We start from the raw sequence: 21,491 nt of genomic DNA on the forward strand, positions 1-21,491 counted from the left end.
TTGGCCACAAATAAATGGTACACAAGACGATCTCATTTCTGAAATATTTTGAAAATTCAATTTCTTTCCACCGCTGGAAACAAAGAAGTCATTTATATTTAATTATTTACAGTTATTCTAAATCATGTAAAATTGTAAATAAACTCACAAACTTGAGTAGTAGGATTGAGCAAAAAGTATTTATCTTCTCTTAACGAAGTAGCGATAGTTCGATTCTGATTATAAAATGATATATATATATATATATACTCTCACTTGCGGAGGCGTTTTGGGGTTAGAGCTGTCAAATGGATGGACAGAGAAGCTAGTTCGAGTACTCGTTTCGTCACCAGCCACGAGTTAAAGTTAGAAAAACCAGGTCCATATTTTAAACGGTTCTCACCAAGTTGGTCCACCTGGCTCACATCCATCTCAAGTCATCCCAGGATTAAGGCTCAGTTTCACTAAATAACTTAAATAAGTTAATAAGTTCTTTTGAAAAAAGAGTTTAAAGTATAAGACTTTTATTAATAGTAACTTATAAATAAGTTATTTTGTGTTTAGATTTTTAACTATAGAAGTACTTATTTTAAAGTTGTAGCGTTTGGATAAATAATTCAAAAAATACAATTTTTTTAACATAAGAGAATTGATATTAAAATAACGATGATAACAAATACTTTCCATTATTGAAGGTTGATTTTACATAACCAAATCACAAGATTACAATCAATCAGGCAATTGATTCTTTATTTGTTCTCTAATTAGTTCCATTTTTCTAGCACTTTCAGCATTCGGTTCTTTCCACGTAATATCATTAGAAACTGGTTCTTCTATTTCACCTTCACCTTCACTCATAAGATCAAAATTTTCATAGAATTCTTCAAATTGTTCATCGCTTGTGTCATTCCGTCGAATAAAATTGTGTAAAGCCATACAAGCACTAATAATTCTAACTTGTGTGTCAAAGGAAAACGATGGCATGGCACCTAAGATTTTTCATCTTACTTTACAACATTCAAATGAGCGTTCAATTGTACATCTAAGGCTAGAATGATAATAGTTGAATACTTCATTTCTTTCTCTTGCTTTGGGACCCAATCTAAAATGCGGAAGATGGTATTTGTGACCTTTATAAGGATCTAAGAATCCCATAAAATACGGATAGCCAGAATCTACCAAGTAGTACTTATCTAGCAAAAATTTAGTGCACCACAAAATCAGTTAATAAAAATAAAGAGTTTAATCTAATATAAATAATATCAGTCTCATATGCTAACATTTAGGAGGAAGAGGGAAATGAAGACTTTGTCTACGCACACCTTGATTGAAAATTTTAGTATCGTGTGCAGATCCCTCCCAACTTGCCCATACAAATGTGAAACACATGTTAAAATCACATATTGCCATCACATTTGTAGTTGTAATCCCTTTCTACCAATGTATGAAATTTTCTTGTCGGCAGGAACAACAACAGGTATATGAGTTCCATCTATTGCACCAATACAATTTTTAAAATATGGATAATATCTTTCATCATTTTTAATTTCCACTGGAGTATCTGTGAATTGTGGATCAGTTGGTTGAATAATATGTTGAGCAAGCTTGCAAACAGCATCCAATACACAATGAAATTGTCTAGAAATAGTTTTCCCTGAATGTTGGAATCTCTCTTCTGCATTACATATTCAACCTGGTTGTCCAATGATATATAAAAATATACCTACTTGTTCATGAATTCCAACCCTTTTGTTGTCTTCAGATTGTAAGTACTTTGTAAAACATCACAGAGATGAAGGAACACAAGCTTTTTCATCCTAAATTGCTGGTAGCAACGAATAGGATGCCCATTTAAAAGTTCATTTACCCAACCACTTCCTGTTAATCTTGAAGTTCTTCGTGGATTTTTCACAACGTACTTTAGAAAATAATCAACACAAGTTGCGATTGTTATTAAAGTCATTGTCTTCTTCTTACGTTTGGCTGCGACCTTTTGTTTGTTTTCAAATTCTTCGTCTGACACATTTGTATTTGACATCAAACTTTCAGTTGAGCTGTTAGATATCCTGTTATACAAATATTTTAAACTAATATCAAATAAACACTAGTTCACATATTAAATATAAAATAGCAAACAACCATAGAAAATAATAAAAAAATATAATCATAGAAAATATTTTTTGAACAACACATAAATACTTTAAAAAGAGACATTCTAGCAAAAAAAAACTTTAAGAACCAGACACATCTGCTGACATCCATGGATCAAGGAGAAAGGGCACACCAGCAACTTCATCCGGAGCCTCTTTTCGACCTTTCGTCAGCCCAACACTTTTCTTTCATGGCACTTCTTTTCAATGAAGAAGCTCATCCTTCAAACCAACTTGAGCTTTTGCCAAGTCCAATTACTCATTATCTTTGTTCTTTCAATACCTTTTCTACTGTTAACAATTCTTCAAATCGAGATTCATTCTTGAATACTTGGATCATTGATTCTGGTGCCACAGATCATATTGCATCAAATTTATCTTGGTTTATTTCTTACACACAAATTTCTCCTATTATTGTTCATTTACCAAATGGTTCTCGAACTACTGTTTCTTACAAAGGGCATTATTCATCAACGTAGTTGTGTTGAAACTCCTCAACAAAATGGAAGGGTAGAACGCAAGCATCAACATATTTTGAATATAGCTCGTGCTCTTATGTTTCAATCTAATTTACCATCATCTTTTTGGTCTTATGCTGTTAGACATGCTGTTTATTTACTTAATAGAGTTCCATCATCCGCAATTAATTTTAAAACACCATTTGAGATTTTATTCAATCATCCACCAAATTATCATGACCTTAAAGTTTTTGGATGCTTATGTTTTGTTTCTACCCAAATGGCAAACAGATCAAAATTTGATCCAAGAGCCAAAAAGGCTGTATTTATTGGCTTTCAACCTGGTTTTAAAGGGTATAATGTTGTTTATGATTTAGAAGATAAAAGAATTGAGATTTCTAGAAACGTAATTTTTTATGAAATGATCTTGCCCTTAGTCACAAAAAATGTCCAATTCCAGACACTCAGCCTAACATTGCCAAACACACCTTCTCAAAAACAAGATTCAGTTAGTCTTCCAGTTGAACTCGCACCTATACCCATTGACCCAACTCCACCTAGTTCTTTATTTTCTCCAACAACCTCTCCTTCTTCCTCACTATCATTTCCTAACCAAGTTGAACCCATGACTATCGAATCACTTTCAACACTAGACACCAGTCCACCATCACCTTCTCATCCCCCGTCACCTTCTTCACCACCTGAGCAACCCATCCTCGTCATTCCGACCGGCCTCACCGACCTCCAGCATATCTCTCTGATTACTTGTGTAACTCCTCTCTCATCTCTACAAATCAATCTCCCTCAAAGTGCAAGTATCCTTTATCTTCAGTCATGTCTTTTTCTTCTCTTTCATCTTCACATAAAAAGTTTATTTTATCTCTACATTCTGACGTTGAGCCAAAGTCTTTTAAGGACGCCAATCAACACTTTAATTAGCGTAGTGCTATGAAAGATGAGTTGGATGCTCTTGAGATGAACAAAACTTGGTGTCTTGTTGATTGCCCTACAGGAGTTAAGCCGGTTGGCTGTAAATGGGTCTATCGCATCAAACGCAAGCCTGATGGTTCAGTTGATCGATATAAAGCACGTCTTGTGGCTAAAGGGTTTACTCAAACTGAAGGTGTTGATTTCTTGGAAACTTTCTCCCCTGTTGTCAAGCCTGCCACCATCAGATTAGTTTTGGCATTGGCCTCTATGAAGCATTGGCCTATACATCAGTTGGATGTCAATAATGCTTTCTTACATGGAGATCTTTCTGAGGATGTTTATATGACTCTGCCACCTGGATTTATATCTCCTCAACCGAATCAATACTGTAAGCTACTAAAGTCACTGTATGATTTACGACAATCTAATCGTATGTGGTATGACAAACTTTCTCATCTTTTGCTATCTCATGGATATCAGCAGACCTCATCTGATTATAGTTTATTTGTCAAATTCATTGGTGATCAAATTTCTATCCTTTTAGTCTATGTTGACGACATTGTTCTCACTGGTAATTTCATTTCTGAACTTGCTGCCATTAAGTCTATTTTGCACCAACACTTCCGAATTAAAGACTTGGGCCCATTAAAATATTTTTTGGGTATTGAGGTTGCTCAATCAGAGAAGGGAATTTGCTTATCTCAGAGAAAATATTGTCTTGATTTTTTGGAAGATTCTGGTTTATTAGGTGCTAAACCTGCCTCTGTTCCAATGGATAGTACCACAAGACTATATCAAGACAAAAGTCCCCTGCTATCCGACCCTTTTGTATATCGTCGTTTGGTTGGCCGTCTTATCTATCTCACCACTACTCGACCGGACATCATGTATGCCACTCAACAATTAAGTCAATTCATGGCATCTCCTACTGAATCTCATCTTCAAGCTGCCAAGCATGTGTTACGATATCTGAAAACTAGTCCCGGCAAAGGACTTTTCTTTCCAAGGGAATCAGAAATTCAGCTTCTCGGCTTCAGTGACTCTGATTGGGCCGGATGTCCTGACACTCGGCGATCTTTAACAGGTTATTATTTCTTCTTAGGTAGTTCTTTAATCTCTTGGAAGACCAAGAAACAAACCACCGTTGTCCGCTCATCCACGGAAGCAGAATATCGTGCACTTGCCAACACAACTTGTGAACTTCAATGGATACTAAATGTGTTACAATTTTTACGCATCTCTCCTATCCGCCCACCAGTTTTATATTGTGATAATCAAAGTGCTCTTCATATTGCTGCTAACCCGGTTTTTCATGAACGGACTAAACATTTAGAGGTTGATTGTCACTTGGTTCGACAAAAAGCTCAAGCTGGAGTGATGAAACTTCTCCCAATTCCCTCCTCTGGGCAACTAGCTGACATCTTCACCAAGCCTTTGTCTCCTCAACCCTTCTATCTTAATCTGAATAAGCTTAGTTTTCTTGACATCTTTCATCCTCCAGCTTGCGGGGGCATATTAAACCACTCTTCCACCTTAGCCCATGACAACAATAAAGACGTCTCACGGTCCACAAATTCAGCCCAACAGAATACACAAATTAAATTATAATTTAGTCTTTATCTTATCTTATAGTTATCTGCTAAACTATGAGTCTTCAACCAACCAAGTTGTAAGGCAAAATCTTCTAGCCCCATAAAACTCTCTCTATTCGACCTTTTGCCATTAGTTTTGTAGCTATAAAGAATATATCACTCCCCAGTTCTAGCCCAGGTAATTGTTTGAGAACAGCTAAACAAGTAGATATGTAACAGCCCAGACCACCCGCTAGCACGATATTGTCCGCTTTGGCACACAAGGCCTCACGGTTTTGCCTTCGACGATAGGGATGCTAGCCGAAGCCCCCCACACTCACTCGTCAAAACGCGTCATGCTAGGGAGAGGTATCCACACCCTTATAAGGCATGCTTCGTTCCTCTCCCCAACCGATGTGGGCCTTACAATCCACCCCCCTAAGGGAGCCCAGCGCCCTCGCTGGCACATCGATCCGGGTTCTGGCTCTGATACCATCTGTAACAGCCCAGACCACCCGCTAGCACGATATTGTCCGCTTTGGCACACAAGGCCTCACGGTTTTGCCTTCGACGATAGGGATGCTAGCCGAAGCCCCCCACACTCACTCGTCAAAACACGTCATGCTAGGGAGAGGTATCCACACCCTTATAAGGCATGCTTCGTTCCCCTCCCCAACCGATGTGGGCCTTACAAGATATACTTGGTACGTTATTTCTATGAGCTATTTCGTTGACATTTTCTTCTTCAAACACATTAATTATACGTTCTAGTTGAGTTGAAAGTTGAGAGGCTCTAGACCCTTTTCCAACCTTTCTTCTCTTTTGTCTCATTGCACTAGGAAGCGTTGATTCATCATTTAACTCATCTTCTAAACCTTCTTCCTCATTACCATTATCTTCGTCATTATATCTATCGTTATAACTATCATTTATATCTTCAGAAGGTGCCCATGCACCTACACCAGTAGCTACAACATCTTCAAAAAGAAACTCCATTTCATCAAGATGTTTTGGACCTTCCTCTCTAAATTTTGCCACATCAGAATTTTCCTGAGACGATAAAATGACAATTAAAAATCTCTCGATAAAATTGATATTTCTGAAATAGTTTTAAAAAATGCAACATACCTGAATCTTAGCATCCCACCAATCATCACTTGCTTGTATGGTTTTCTTAATAGGATCCCAACCAAGACCGGTCTCTTTTCCTTTTAGTTTAGCCCATAGTCCCCATTCTCTTTTCATAGCCTCTCACTTGTTTTTTAAATTGTTTAGACTCATAATTTAAACCAGTCTCTTTTAAGAATTTTGTTTTTAAATTTGCCCAACCAACTTTGTTAAAATGTGTTCCAGGTCTATTTCAGCCACCATCTCTTCTTTACATATTTTCATGAATATAACAATATTTCGTTCATTCTAATCAGCTTTAAATTTTCTTTCGGACTTGCCACTTTCATGAATTTGTTGGGGAAGAACATAAAAAAAATTATAAAAATAATTATAAAAATAATAGCAAGTTGTATAAAAATAAAATCACATATAAAAAAATAAAATTAAAATCACATATAAAAAAAATTAAAACTGAGTTCTCATAGCATACACAATGTTCAATACAAAATTAATAATAAAAATAGAATGATAAAATGATAAAAAAAAATATCTTGGAAGGAATATATGCTGGTTCAGATGGAACAGAAGATGGTGGTGAAGGGTCAATACTTCCAACAGATGAATCGTTACCTGAAAATGGTGGTGGAGGGCCAACACTTCCAGTAGATGGAACATTGCGTGAAGATGATGGTAGAAAGCCAGTGCTTCTAGAAGATGGAACCTTGCCTGAAAATGGTGGCTCGCCAGTATTTCCAGCAGAAACAGGAAACATTTTTTCACAGAATCAAGAACGAAAGTAGATTTTTTTGTTTTGAAATCAATTTTTTTTTTACGGAAGTGATAAAATGACTTATTAAAAAGGAGATAAGTCATCTATTTCTACTTCTTCCAAAAGTTGCAAATTAACTTTTCAGAAAAGTTAAAAGCTCTTCTTTAAAATGGTGCCAAACACGCTTATCGTAACTTTTCATAATTCAAAAGTAAAAAAAAAGTAGCTTTTGTCACTTCCCAAACGGGCTCTAAGTACGGCAGCTATCAAGGAGGCATTGGCAGCAGCAAGCACGGTCACAACTAAATTGTTCAAATTCATCCCTAATTCACCCTTAATCAATCCAAAGAAGTGAAGAACTATGTGATCTTGGGCATTCCACTGTCTTGTAATAGCTTTTAAAAAACTTGAAATGATGATTTAAGTAGACTTATTTCTGCACATCTACATTTTAGGATCTATGTTATGTGTTTGAAGTGTATTTTTGTGATATTAAGCTTCATAAAACTATACACTTTAGGAGACTTATTCTTTTTGAAAAACTTTTAGGAAATTTAGCTGTGACAAACTTGTTTATATAACTTTCAATCTATGTTATGTGTTTATGTATGCAATTTTTAAGTTTATTTCTTCAACGGTTTAATGTTTTTTTAGATATTGAAAACATAACTTTAACAACATACTGATATCATAACTTGAATTGCATTTAGATTACAGGATACATAAATAATCTAAATGGCATGTTTCAATACACAACAAAAATCTAGAACAATTCATTTTTCTATTCGGATTTCTATAATTTATTTCTCAAGCACTACATACATAAAAAGCAACACAAACAGCACATACAATTATACCAATATACTAAGTTAATGGATTTTTTTTTCTTCTCTAAAACAGCCATCCTATAATCCAATTCCTCTTCCTCTTCAACAACTTCAACATTTTTCTCACTCAAATGTCTTTTATCAGAGATGCAACCGTTGCTTCCAATTCTAACAAGATGCTCATCGACCCAAACAAAAAATTTGCAATGCGGTTGCTTTTCCTGTTAAAATCCCAAAATCATTTACTATCTAAAACCATTTCAAATCAAAATCTCCAAATTTTTTATCTTACCTTATAGAATGGGCAACCCAAGAAGATTATGTTAGGATTGCTAATGGTCATCGACATATACATTATTGCATAAACTCTATAGAAGCACCTCGCGACGACGCCGTCGTTTAAGTCTCCGGCATACACAACACACGGAACTGAGCTTGAAGCTGAATTTTCTTATCTCATTCCACCGACGCTTCTTCTTGAGGTTGATGATGCTCCATTGGTAGCCATTGTTGATGCAGGTAGAACTCCTCACCACCAGCCTATACGAAGAAACGCAATCAATTTAATGATTAAGGCTACACACAAAACGACATAGTTTTGAGAGAGAGGGACTTATCTGTCCAATTTTTAAAACTATCCTCCCACTTATATGCCACGCGTGTACCCGTAACGTCAGGTCATCAGAACGGGAGCCACACCAAACTTTTTCGTTGGGTCTGATGGAAGCATTTGCACGGAGGGATTCATCCGTTCAATTTTTATGGAGGTCGGAAATTTAAAAGTATTTTCAAATGGTCAAGGACAAAAATATCCACGAAAAAAAGATCAAAGTCCTATTTGTCATTTTCTCTAAAATTTTTAAATTGTAATATTCTTAAGTTTATGTGAACTTTATTATATGTTTATTTTAATTTGCGCCATCTATAATTCATGTAATTGACTTACTTAATAATTATAAATCTATATTATGTATTCAGTCATTAATTAATATTTTTAAATAATATTAAATGTTCAGAAACAATCTAAAAATATAAGTTATCCAAATATCAAAAATATCATATGATAAATCACTGCTAATGTTATGTATAGTTATTACAAACTATGTTGTTGAGATATTAATTATATTTATGTATAAATTATCAACTAAATTATCATTGCATAAAGCTATTACCTAATATTGATGTAGAAAAATCAGGAAAATCGTGTAAGCAAATTAGGAAACAAAAAAAAAATATTTATAAGTATTTATTATAATAATATTAAATTTTAAATTTGTCCTTAAATTTTAAATGATCGAGCATTTTTTAGGTAAAAAGTTATATATATACACACAACAGGTTGAGAGTTCTTTTTAGCAGAATAGTCAAATTTTTTATCCAAAGTAGAAATGTGGGGTTTTTTTTTTTTTTAGTATAAAAATTTGAGTTATGACTGTAAACACTTTCAAGCATAGTTATCAGAACCGAATCGGTAATCAATCCGGTGAGACCACTGGGTCACTGGGTCACTGGTTCAACCGTTGGGTCACAGGTTGAACCGGTTGACTCGGTTATAATTAAATAATTACATAAAATTTAATTTTTTTATAATAAATTTTTTTATGCAAAATTAAATTATTTTAATATATCAATAATTTATTAATTAATTATATTAATAAAATATATGTTGAAAAAGAGTTAATATTAATAAATATTATATAATTATCAATAACAAAAATATGGTATGATTAATAAAAATATTTTTGTTTATCTTTTTAATTTAAAGAATATTTAACAACATTTAATATTTTTAATAATTATGTAAAATTAAAAAATAATTAATTTAAGTGAGTAAATATAAAATAAAAAATTAATTAAATTAAATATAAAATTACTCATTAGAATAAAAAGACAAAAGTGTAAGGAGATTTTAAATTTTACATGAGTAAAAGAGTTAATAAGATAAAGTTATTAATTAGGATATGTCTAATAAGTTATAATATATTTATAAAAAGGCATCAATAATATCAAAAAAGCATCATAGCCTAGTGGTTACAAATTCCTTTATTTTCCAGGAGTGCCAGGTGACACTGCATCAAATTTTTTAAAATCCACGAGCTGACGTCATCTGCGGTCTGACCGGTACGGTTTCGATGAACGCGGTTTCGATGAACGAGAGTCAACCTATAGAAATTTTTATTCATAATGAAAAAGTTAGCGTTTAGAGATAATTATAATGATATAAATTACATACGTATATATTTTTATAGAAAAAATTTACATACTTATAGATAAAGTTATTGAAAAGAAGGGAATTAAATCAAAAACGAAGTTAAAAGAGTTTAATCGGTTTGTATGCTTGTGCGGTTTGATTGTTAACTCGGACCGATTAGGGGTCCGGTTCACCGGTTTTCTGGTCGAACCGGCCAGTCCGGTCCGGATGATAACTATGCTTTCAAGAATAAGAGTCAACCTATAGAGATTTTTATTCATAATGAAAAAGTTAGCGTTTAGAGATAATTATAATGATATAAATTACATACGTATATATTTTTATAGAAAAAATTTACATACTTATAGATAAAGTTATTGAAAAGAAGGGAATTAAATCAATTTGATTGTTAACTCGGACCGATTAAGGATCCGGTTCACCGGTTTTTTGGTCGAACCGGCCGGTCCGGTCCGAATTTGATAACTATGCTTTCAAGAACGAGAGTCAACCTATAGAGATTTTTATTCATAATGAAAAAGTTAGCGTTTAGAGATAATTATAATGATATAAATTACATACGTATATATTTTTATAGAAAAAATTTACATACTTATAGATAAAGTTATTGAAAAGAAGGGAATTAAATCAAAAACGAAGTTAAAAAAGCTATTTAATAGTTTGCCTACTTATATGGATTATTTTATACGATATAGATATTAACACTTAATACCACTAACCGCATTTGAACTTAATAAAGGTCTTGATCAATTTAGATTTTGTCAAAATTAAGTTTATTTAAAAAAAAATTGCATGATAATACATTAAAGAAAAAGGTACATTAAATTTTTATTTTTCAATTGAAAAAGAATTTAATAAGAAGGAATTAAGTGATTTTTCTTAGTATCTCTAATTAAGGTATTGTCTACAGTTATTTATTATGTTTATTATCATGCAACACGCGAAAGATTGAAAGTTTAGGATTTTTGGATTAGGATTTAGAATTATAGTTTATGTTTTAGGATATAAGATTTAGGGGTAAGGATTTAGAATTTTTTGGATTACCATCTTAAGTTCAGTGATTTACTATTCATGATTTAGTGTTTATGCATTAGGATTTGCATATAGGAGTTTTTTTTTTAGTTTATGATATGTGGTTTATGGATTAGGATTTATAATTTAGAGTTTAGCAATTATAGGTTCAAGATTTAAGATTTTTCAATTACGATTTATGGTTGAAAAATATGATTGATGCATAGAAATCGGAATTTAGTATTTTTTGGATTACAGTTTAAACTTTAGCCTTTTTAGATTAGGCTTTAAGATTTAAGGATTAGAGTTAGTGTTAAGAATTAGGAATTAAGATTTAATATTTTTAGATTAGAATTTAGAATTTAAAATTTAAAATTTTGACATTAGAGTTTAGGATTTATGGTTAATGTTTAGGATTTAAGATAGAGTTTTTTAAATTAGGGTATAGGGCTTATAAATTAGGGTTTAGGATTCATAGTTTAAGAATTAGGGGTTTAGAATTTATGGTTCTTGAATTAGGAATTAGAATTTGTGTTTCAGAATTAGGATTTAGTATTCTTTTTATTAGGATTTTGTGTTTAAGTTGTAGAGTTTAGGCATTGGGGTTTTAAATTTACTATTAATATATAAATTAGAATTTTGAGTTTAGTATTTTAGATTTACAACTAGTTAGATTAGGATAAGTGGTTTAGGGAATATTGTTTTAAGTTTTAGGGTATGAGATTTAAGAGTAGGGGTTTAGGATTAATAATAAACAATAAGTAAATTAAGTCTAAAGAGTGATCTCAAAGTCGACATCTATATTTTCATTCGACAAACTTGGGCTTGACTAATACTGCCTATGTAAGAATCAAATCAATTAATACTAAAAATCAAATCTATTCTTACAGTAACAAATTCAACTCATTGATAATTTTTAACAACAAATTCAACTATACTAATTCTCAGCAACAAAAAATTTAACTCCAAAGATGATTTACAACAATAAATGATTTATCTAAGTGATTATTTCAGCAAAAAAAAAAAATCAAGATTCAATGATGATAATCAGCAACAAATTCAACTCAGTGATGATTTTTATTAACCAAAAAATTAGCTCAGCGATATTTTCAACAGCAAATTCAACTTACAGCAACAAATTCAACAAGTCCTAGTTCAGTTATGATTTACAGCAACATTTAGATCATCAACAAGGTAAATTAATTAATTAGAAACTCAACATCTCAAAATATAGGGAGAAGGAAAATGAGAAAAAGATAGAACAGAGAAAGCGATGATGCAGGAACTCACTAATCCATGGCAGTCGACGACGGCGAGGACCTCAAACCAGAAGACGACAACCCCATGGAAGACAAGTAGACAACAAAGCAAGCAAATTAGGGGGAAGACAATGACCACCACAAGCCGAGGGACCAGATGCTGGTTTCGTCTGCTTCTGCCGGTGGCAAAGATGAGCGCAGGTAAGGTGGCGACTGAGAGCGAGACGGCGGTGACAACACAGCGCGCAACGGCAACCTTGAGTGCGAGACAGTGAGTAAGCGAGCGAGACCAGAGACGTGAGTGAGTGCGATGACAACACCAACCATGAGAGAGGTGAGAGAGCTTGAGCTTAGGTAATACAGTGAGGAGAAAGAGCCTTGAGAGAAGAGAGACGTTGAGGGCTTGAGATAAGATTAGGACGCCGTTTTCGCGTTACAAAAGAAAAAAGTGCGGTTATATAAACCGACCGGGTCAATTTTTTCCCCCAAAAAATCTAGGCCGGTCAACCCAGATTTTAGCGGGTCTAATGTTTGAACATCTAGAGGATGACTCGAGTCGGGTTTAATAACTATGGAGCTAAGTGCTAGAACATTCAGACATTTGGCGGGATTTGTCCCCCTTTCTCTTTTTTTCATGTAAAATTTCTTTTTATTTGTTAATGTATATATACCTAAGAACAATCATTAACAATATTTGATTTAATGAAAAATAGATAGTCGTATTTTAATACAAAAATGATATTTATATACTAAAATCAGTCATTATATATTTGCGTATAAATATGTGTTGTTTAATTTATTTTTAATATATTTTATATTTTAATATATATTTTATACTAGTAGTTAGTTTTAATAATTAATTTTGATGTACACCTAACATAATTAATTTTAATAATGCCACTTATTTTCTCTACAAATTCATGCAAATATATAATACAAAGTGTTTGTGTAAAGTATTATGAAAAAGAAAGTTGACATTATCATTTTCCCATTTAATGTAATAATATGTAGTTAGTAACATCATTTTTGTATAGTAGTTTGCATTTTTTATTTTGCTTCTCATAGTTATACGAATTGTTCCCACAATTTTTAGTATTACAATTTACAACTGATTTAGTTAATGACAGATTATGAACATTTGTGCTCACAACGCTGCAAAAAGCATTGGGATTGGTCGGCTAGACCTGGACTAACATATTTCATTTGATGTTAAATAAATTTGCATTGTCCGCGTCATAAATGTCTTTCTACCCATATTTCATTGATCTCTTCCCCCATGATACAATAATTAAATTTCTCTGTTACATGTGAAGTATCTTTTAAGTTATATATTGTCAATAATGTACTTATGTACAGACTGCAGAACGTTGGTGCTACCACCAACCCCTTCCACCAAAAAAAAAACAACTACAAACTACCAAATAATGGGTGCTCTTGCTTTTCTACTATCTTTGCATTGCAACATAAAATAGTCATTCCTACTCCCTACATTATGTCCATTTCTATGGATTATTTTGATTGCCAATTGGAAGGGAATATATAAAGCCCTCTACTTATTGTTTTAGTGGCAACAACTCAAGAATTTCTTATTCTCTTATCATGCTTTGTTTGCTACCTCTGGAAACAAACACCTCTTCTGGTTTAACTTTTATCTTGACTGGATTCCCTAGCTTTGATTTATCTTCCATTCTTGCAATTTCTGAAGCTTTTGCACATACAGGAAAACTTTGATCATCCCATGACTCCAAAATCACACCGGAACCTATGCATTTCCTTCCCTCATAGAAGGCCGCAAATTGCCCAGCTGCTAGGCCTTGATCATCTTCAGATAACCGGACAACAGCAACGCTTTCTTGACCATCCTTTCCTACTTCCATTTCGAAACTACAATCGTAGAATCCCGGACCGTGTTGCACCTGAAATGGTTCAAGATAACAGAACTTACAGTACTATACACACAACGAAAATGTTTCTAGTTTCTCCAAACAGGGAAGAAAAACTGAAATTCGAGAGAACTTCTCACCTTGCATTGAAGCTGACTTGTCTGGGTTGCAGGCAGCCCACTCAACCATTTTAAAGAGCTTACACGAAATAGGCGCCTTCTTTTGTCATAGGAAAAGTAATTTCTTGACACAAAGACTACATTGTTTTTAATATCCCTTTCAACAACATACCTGTGCGAGAAGAAAAATGGGATAAGAAACTTTACAAGGAGGCCAAAATTAATCCTTTAGACTAGGATAAATATACAATGAAAGCAAATTTTAAAATGAATCTAGATGGAGAAACTTATTGAAGAGCAAAAGCTTGATCCCTTTCAAGAAAATTATCAAAAGTTTAAGAACCTCCCAGTGTGAACTATATAGTTCAGACTTTCATACTTCTTCACCTACAATATGTGGGATCTATCTTCAGGATAAAATGGAATCTATAATTATATGATTTAAACTTCATTAGATAGATAATACAGTTGATGCCAAAAAGAAACATAGAGGGAACAAACCATGGGCTCCCAGGTAGACGTAAACCCTGGTGCTGGCCAATAGTATAAAACCAGAATCCCCGATGTTTGCCAAGGAAATCTCCTGTCTCAGCTTCTAGTATGATACCTTCCCTCTCCCCAATATGTCTTGCAACAAATTCACTGAACCTTATCTGTTACCCAGAAGGTAAAGACATGGTTTTGAATAAGAAAACTATTTTTGAGATTTGTTTCAAAATACTAAAATGTGAACTAATTGACAACATAAAAGTAAATTATTCAAAATGTAAATTAACATGAATAAAGTTTCAGAATCAACATCATCCACATTTCAAATCAATTCAAAAGAATCATTGGTGATATGTAGAAGAATCAATTCCTCAAAACTTTGACATAGATATAGTGTAATAGAACTGTTTACTTTGCATACCTTGCCCAAAAAGCATATACCTTGTGAATCCTTTCTATCCTTATTTGGAAGATCAAATTCTGTTGCTAGCCTGCGGACTTCGTCCTGCAAAATTTGTGGCAGAAGACAAAAGTTAGACTTCAAATTTTATTTTTCACAATGCAGTGCTATAATTGTTTTTAATCTTTTCATTTACAAAAAAATATTAGCATTCCCGAAATGATAAAAAAATGTTAACTAAACAGGACAAAATAACTTCTTGGGCCTTTCATAAGTGGTTAGTGCAAAACATATAATTTTCAAACTCAAATTACAATTCAGGGCACTACAAAAATAACAAGTATTTTCTGAATGCATACAGCCGATTAGTCATGCTAGACCATCATAAAAGTGACAACATAACGCACAAAAATAAAGCATTGTAATTGGTACAAGTCAGTCACAACAAACCTTGGAAATACACCCAAGAGGAAAAAGAAGTTGCTTCAGCTGGGACTGTGAGAGGTGTGAAAGGAAATACGTTTGATCTTTCACCTAAAATTTTAAAACCACATAAGAAACCAACTGCTAATAAAAATATTTACCTGACTAACGAGACAGCAAACACTTAATAGGACTTCTAAAAAAATTTAAGTTAATCTGTCTAAATTCTTCACAGAAAGCTGACTATGTATATCACCTATAAACCTGAAATGCAAACAAGATCAGGTAATGATAATAGTATATACATCTCATATGGGTACCATGTCTTGTGACAGCTCCAGAACAGATGGTTCCTCCATTTGATCTGCACATGGGTGGATAACATTTGCATAATGTCCGGAGGCAACATAGTCAAATCCCATACCACTTATTGCATCCAAAAATGCACCTGAAAAACTAATGTTTGATTATCGAAAGAGTACACAGAATAAACCATGGCAGTGAATTTGTTCATCACATGTAATTCAATGCACACCAAATTTTATTCTTGTGTTACAGAGAACATCCGGATTAGGAGTTTGGCCACAACGATACTCTTCAATGATGTAAGAAACCTGATATGTAGCATGTGTGCATCTTAATTAGAATTACTCAATTATTTTAATAGTCTAATTACATGAATGTGCTATAATTTGATGTTTGACAGCTTGGGTGAAACTGAGTAAAGAATAGACAAAAACAAGTTCAAGAGAGGAGTTCATTTCATCATACCACATTGTTCCAGTATTCATAGGTCAAATGTACAACTTCTAATGGCACCTCAACCTGTAATAAAACTCGTTTGCATTATACATAAGCAACAATGAGCTCTTTCTTTTGAGTAGTGAACAAGGAAAGAAATTAACCTGATTACAAACAGCTTTGGCATACTTCAAATCCTCTTCCCAGGGGCACTCTGACCAAAAGTTCTCAAAATCTTCCTACAGATAAAAGCCATGCGTCAGAACCAATCTAAGCGAGTGTGTTGGGAATAGTTCGATTAAGGTGCAGTTTTGTTAACTACATGCCAGCATACACTAGGTCAAATCATGTCATGAACACTCAGTTGTGAGAATTTAATGAGGGATTAGAGTTCGGAGGGAGCAGTACTTGGAACCAAATCTTGAGGTAGAAGGCGGTGCAGGAATGGCCGGCGGCGTGGAGGAGCCGGAGGGCGACGCTGCTGTCGACACCGCCGCTGAGAAGTACTGCGACTCGGAGGCGCTTGTGAGGCATGGAGCAGCGGAGATAAGGTTGGAGATCAACATGGAAGGAGGAGGAAGAGGAGGAGGAGAAAGAGTCACTGGGAGCAAGTGCCGCGAAGGCGGACAGAGGAGAGAGGAGGTTTGAGATGGGGAACTGGAGGAGAGGTGGGCGGCAAGGGAATCGAAGTGTTGGGAGAGGAAGAGAAGCCATTGGCTTCCAGTAGCTCCATTGCACCGCCACTCTCAGCATCATACCCTCCTTCACCTTCTTCGCTCTTGCAGCTCGAAAACAGAAAATACTCATAAGAAGCATCCTAAGCAGTAAAAGGGCCAAAAATAAAAAGAGAGAAGAAAATTTCAATTTCATATTGCTTTGTTGTTGCCCTACCCTACCACCAATATCAATCGTTTCTCCCTGCATTTATTTGCTTTTTGCTAACAAAACAAATCAAAAATCCCGTGACATAACATAAAGGTGTTTGAGTAAACACTCAAATTTGGTCTTAAAAATAAGAACATAAAAAGCAAACGTGAATTGCAATAAACTCAACCAAGAGCATAGTTGTCAAAATCGAATCCGTAATTAAACCAGTTATGCTACTAGTTTACTAGTTAAACCGATGACTGAGTCCCACGTAAATAAAAATATATAACAATCAATAACTTAATATTAAAATTTGAATTAGTCAGATTACAATGATATTTTAATTTAACAACAATCAAGTTTCAATTAATTAGTACTACAATAGTATCTTAATTTAACACATAAGAATAACAATTCATGAATTATATCTAAGAAATAATTCAGAAATTCAGAAATTTAATAATTCATAAACTAATTCACAACTGATTCAAAACCAATCCAAAACAAATTCAACTAATTCAGCAATTTAAAAACAATTCAACATTTCAATTCTGCCAAGAAGCTAAAATTGAATGAAAAACTATGCAATAGCTTAGCTTAAAAGAACAAATAATAGTAAAGGAACCCTTTGAGAAAACAGAATGAAAACCAACAACCTATTGTAATCTGAATATACCTCTTCATTAGAGTAAGGAAAAAAAAAGTGTATACAAAAGCAATGATCTATATCTCTTTCTTTAGAGTCTGATGACTCGTAGCTATTTATACATGTACTGCAAAATTATTATGCAGACAAATAACCAACTTGAGAACACCAATTCTAACTAATCAATCTTGAGTCTTTTTGACTTCTTTCTTTAATATCTTTGCTAGCTTTATTTATACCTTCAACAAATTCAACCACTGTCATAGTTAGTTATTTCTAATCAGCTCATAAACCAATCAACAATAAAATTCACAGCAATAACACAAGAAATTTTAGCAATTCAACAAATTCAGAAATTCAGTAATTCATAAACAAGTTTAGAATTGATTTAAAACCAATCCAACTAATTCAGCCATTCAAAACTGTTCGGTTGCTCGCTTATCGAACGGGTCGGATCTGAAGGTGAGGAAAGTGAAGCGACTAGGAGATGGGTGTTGATGAGCCTTGACATGGGATTCCTCCGGACTGCCGAGCAGTGTATGTGGGAGGGGGGTCCACCTGCAAAAGGACTCCGACGCCCAAGTCAGTGTCCGTACGAGATGGTGGGTTTATGTCAGAGTAGGTGACGTACTTGGGAGAGGGGTAGGACCCTCCCCTTATATAGTCTGTACCAGCGTGGGTCCCATATGGGCAGACCTTCTTTCCTAGAAGCTTCCTCTCTAGTTGTCCAGGTTCACGCAGAGGGAGGTGTTGCTCGGGTCACCCCTTGGTTGGCCCTCATTAACCCATCGGGTCGGCGCGAACGCCCGGACCTTAGTCCCAAGTTAATGGGTTGGGCCGGAACAGTGCCCCCAACGCGTTGGCCATGAGGGCGAGCGTCGTGGCTGGCGCATTTTTCTCAACTCCCCCTTATGCGTGGTCCCTGATAGGTCGGCCACTCGTGACAGGGGCGTGCCCCCTACGCGCGAGTACCCCTTATCTGCTCCTGGGGAACGTCAACCATCGCCTCGTTCTTCGCGCAGGGCATTTAATGCCTATTATGACTTATTTGAAAGGCCAGGGGAGATGACCATTATACCCTTGTCTTTTCGCGCTTTCATCTTCGACGGTTACTATTCCAATTCTTTCAAAACTGCCTTTCTTCCTTTTCCCTTCATTCTCCACTCACTCCCGTATCTGCTTCTTCTTGCTGCTTCAGTCTTTGGATCGCTCTCGAGAGAATTCCTGGCACAGTTCACTATCTGACCATCGCCTTCTTTTTGCATATTTCTTCTGTAAGTGCTTCACATTCCTTTGCTACTCTTACTGTTTCATCCTATGATTACTACTTTGGTGATGCATGCCACTTTTATTCTGCTCTAGTCCATTTTTGCTTGACCCAACGTAGCTTACGTTAGGTAATTGCTAGAGGGGGTACCATTTTAGTGCATTGTTTGTTTTTGATTTGTCATTCAATGTTAGATCGCCATCAAATTCTCGTCCAGTAGGCTGTAGTGCTAGTTTTCACTTCTTCTGAGTTCCCGACCTCTTGGTCTGACTTTGAGTGGTGCCCCCACTGTAGGTATGGCGCAACGCCTTCTTCTGAGGACCCCTGTAGACCATTACACTTGGGTTACCTCGGACGTAAAGGACCAGCCCTCCAGGATGATCCTCGAGGAGCTGGAGGAATTCCGTCGCTCCGACCTGCTTTGCGGAGGGACTCTCGAGGAGGAGCGCTACCACGCGTTCGTTCCTGGAGATCAAGAGCGAATATGCCACATTAACTTGAACACCCCCCGAGTTGCTGACTGGCTATGGGTGTATAAGTCGATGTTCACCAGCTTGGGAGTTTGTAACACCCTAATTAGCCTAAGCTTTACCTCGCATAGTAAAGCAAAGGTTAACCAGAGATTACGACAGTTCTAAGCTCATACAGATAATATATATATAAAGAATTATTATAATCTAGAAGCCTGATGAAGGATATATCTCAAAATTAGGATTTGAAAAGCACAAAACGTGCTAACGAAGCTTCTAACTTAAAACACAAGAAATAGATACAATATAACAAAATATCATAGTATAATATCATAAGAATCTAGCCACGGCTCGCGAAGTTTAAGCCGGCTAGCCATATACAGATATACAGAAATCAAACAGTAAAAGCAGCTTATACAAGTTTGTTCTCTCAAATACAAGTCTCTAGGCAAAACAAATACAAGAGTGAGAGGCATATACAAAATAAATCAAAAAGACTCAAAAAGAAGTCCAGATCCTCCGCTTCTGTCACCAACCAAACAACTCACCAAGGTGGGTTGCGACCTGCATCTTAAAAACACAACAGACATATGGTATGAGAACTGGAGGTTCTCAGTATGGTAACAGTTCCAGTGATGTAGGATATAAGATCCCGGGACGCCAAAGGCAATTCTAAGCTCCATATCCATCATAAGATTTCAAACTTAAAGCATTCTAAAACAAATAAGCATAATATATAAACCTTAACATAAATAAACTGGGTAATCTATCTTAGAAAATTTCTACTCTAACCAAACACCGCTGTCCCACAGCCTACACCAACCGATCCTCCATGCGATTCCATCGCCACCGCCTTCCGAACCTCCTCAATCCCAGTAGAAAACACAGGTAATATACAATGCAAGTAAAACATAAGTAGAAGCATATAAGGCAAGTAATTCAAATAGCAAATAGGCATGTTATACAAATAGGCAAGTCATTTCAAGTAGTCAAAGCATACAAACAGATAAAAAATGCATATGATGAATGCCTGTCTACTGGCTGTGATATCATATTGTCGGTTCAACTGCCAACCCGACACATCTCCATGGAGATGTTGCCCTTCAGAATCATCAATGGGAACCCCCGAGATATAGTGCTCGGATCACTGTCCAGGGTTTTGCGCCTGCACGCTCTATAGATCCGAAGGGATGCGAGCGGGATACTCTTGCCACAGACCTCACATCTCAACGTAAGCGAGATTAAACCACCATCCTTACGCCGCCGCCGCTACCTCGACAGGTGGGATCCAACCGCCGTCCCTGCCGGGCGCATAGCGTCTCATAATCTTAATATAAAATGATACACCAGTGGTTTTCAGAAAAACATTTTCAGTACACATGGATCCATCATCTCATTTAGAGTCCTCGACTCATCTCAACCACTGTCAATTCACATCTCAGTTTCCGAACATCAACAGTTCATCATTTCTCATCTCATATATCAATCATCCTTCACATAACATCAAACCATCCTCAGTACACCCGAAACCTAATCCTCTGTTTTCTAATTTTTAATAAAACCATCAACTAAAACTCTTAGGTTATATCCCATGTTCTCATACTCAAAACCAAGCCCAAAAGTCTTTAAATGGTGTTATAGAAGCTTACAATCTTGTTGGGAAGGTGAAATAGTTGAAAACAAAGTTAAGTTTGAGAAGCAGGGCGTGTGCGTACGCACTGGTACGAAAATTTACAAATATGTTCACTCGCACAAGCTGTGCTAGCGCCCCCAACAGACTGACCTCCCCAACGTGTGCGTGCGCACAGTTGCAATTCTTCATTGGCATATACGCGCACAAGTTGTGCTAGCGTGTGCGTACGCACAGGTCTGTGTGTGCACACATACCTGAAAACACAAAATTTTGCAACTCT

At 35.4% G+C, this 21,491-nt stretch overlaps 2 protein-coding genes across 2 annotated transcripts; both read right to left on the bottom strand.

Moving 5' to 3' along the window:
* Window positions 1-5,133: 5,133 nt before the first annotated feature.
* LOC107607609 (uncharacterized) lies at window positions 5,134-6,480 on the bottom strand. The gene is given in 6 exon segments (XM_088494948.1): window positions 5,134-5,237; window positions 5,240-5,341; window positions 5,790-6,138; window positions 6,217-6,351; window positions 6,353-6,450; window positions 6,453-6,480. Coding segments are annotated over 6 exon segments (816 nt in total).
* Window positions 6,481-13,582: 7,102 nt separating this feature from the next.
* On the bottom strand, window positions 13,583-17,265 carry LOC107610164 (uncharacterized). The gene is made up of 10 exons (XM_016312256.3): window positions 16,737-17,265; window positions 16,493-16,567; window positions 16,359-16,412; window positions 16,123-16,201; window positions 15,908-16,035; window positions 15,615-15,698; window positions 15,186-15,269; window positions 14,777-14,928; window positions 14,297-14,447; window positions 13,583-14,189 (listed from the first exon to the last, which is right to left on the bottom strand). Exons 1-10 carry the CDS (start codon window positions 17,250-17,252, stop codon window positions 13,860-13,862), a joined length of 1,653 nt encoding a protein of 550 aa, XP_016167742.2. The 5' UTR covers window positions 17,253-17,265; the 3' UTR covers window positions 13,583-13,859.
* Between the last annotated feature and the right edge of the window lie 4,226 nt (window positions 17,266-21,491).

The sequence above is a fragment of the Arachis ipaensis genome, chromosome B7 (assembly GCF_059453495.1).
Source record: "Arachis ipaensis isolate K30076 ecotype BB chromosome B7, ASM5945349v1, whole genome shotgun sequence".
Lineage (NCBI taxonomy): Eukaryota > Viridiplantae > Streptophyta > Magnoliopsida > Fabales > Fabaceae > Arachis > Arachis ipaensis.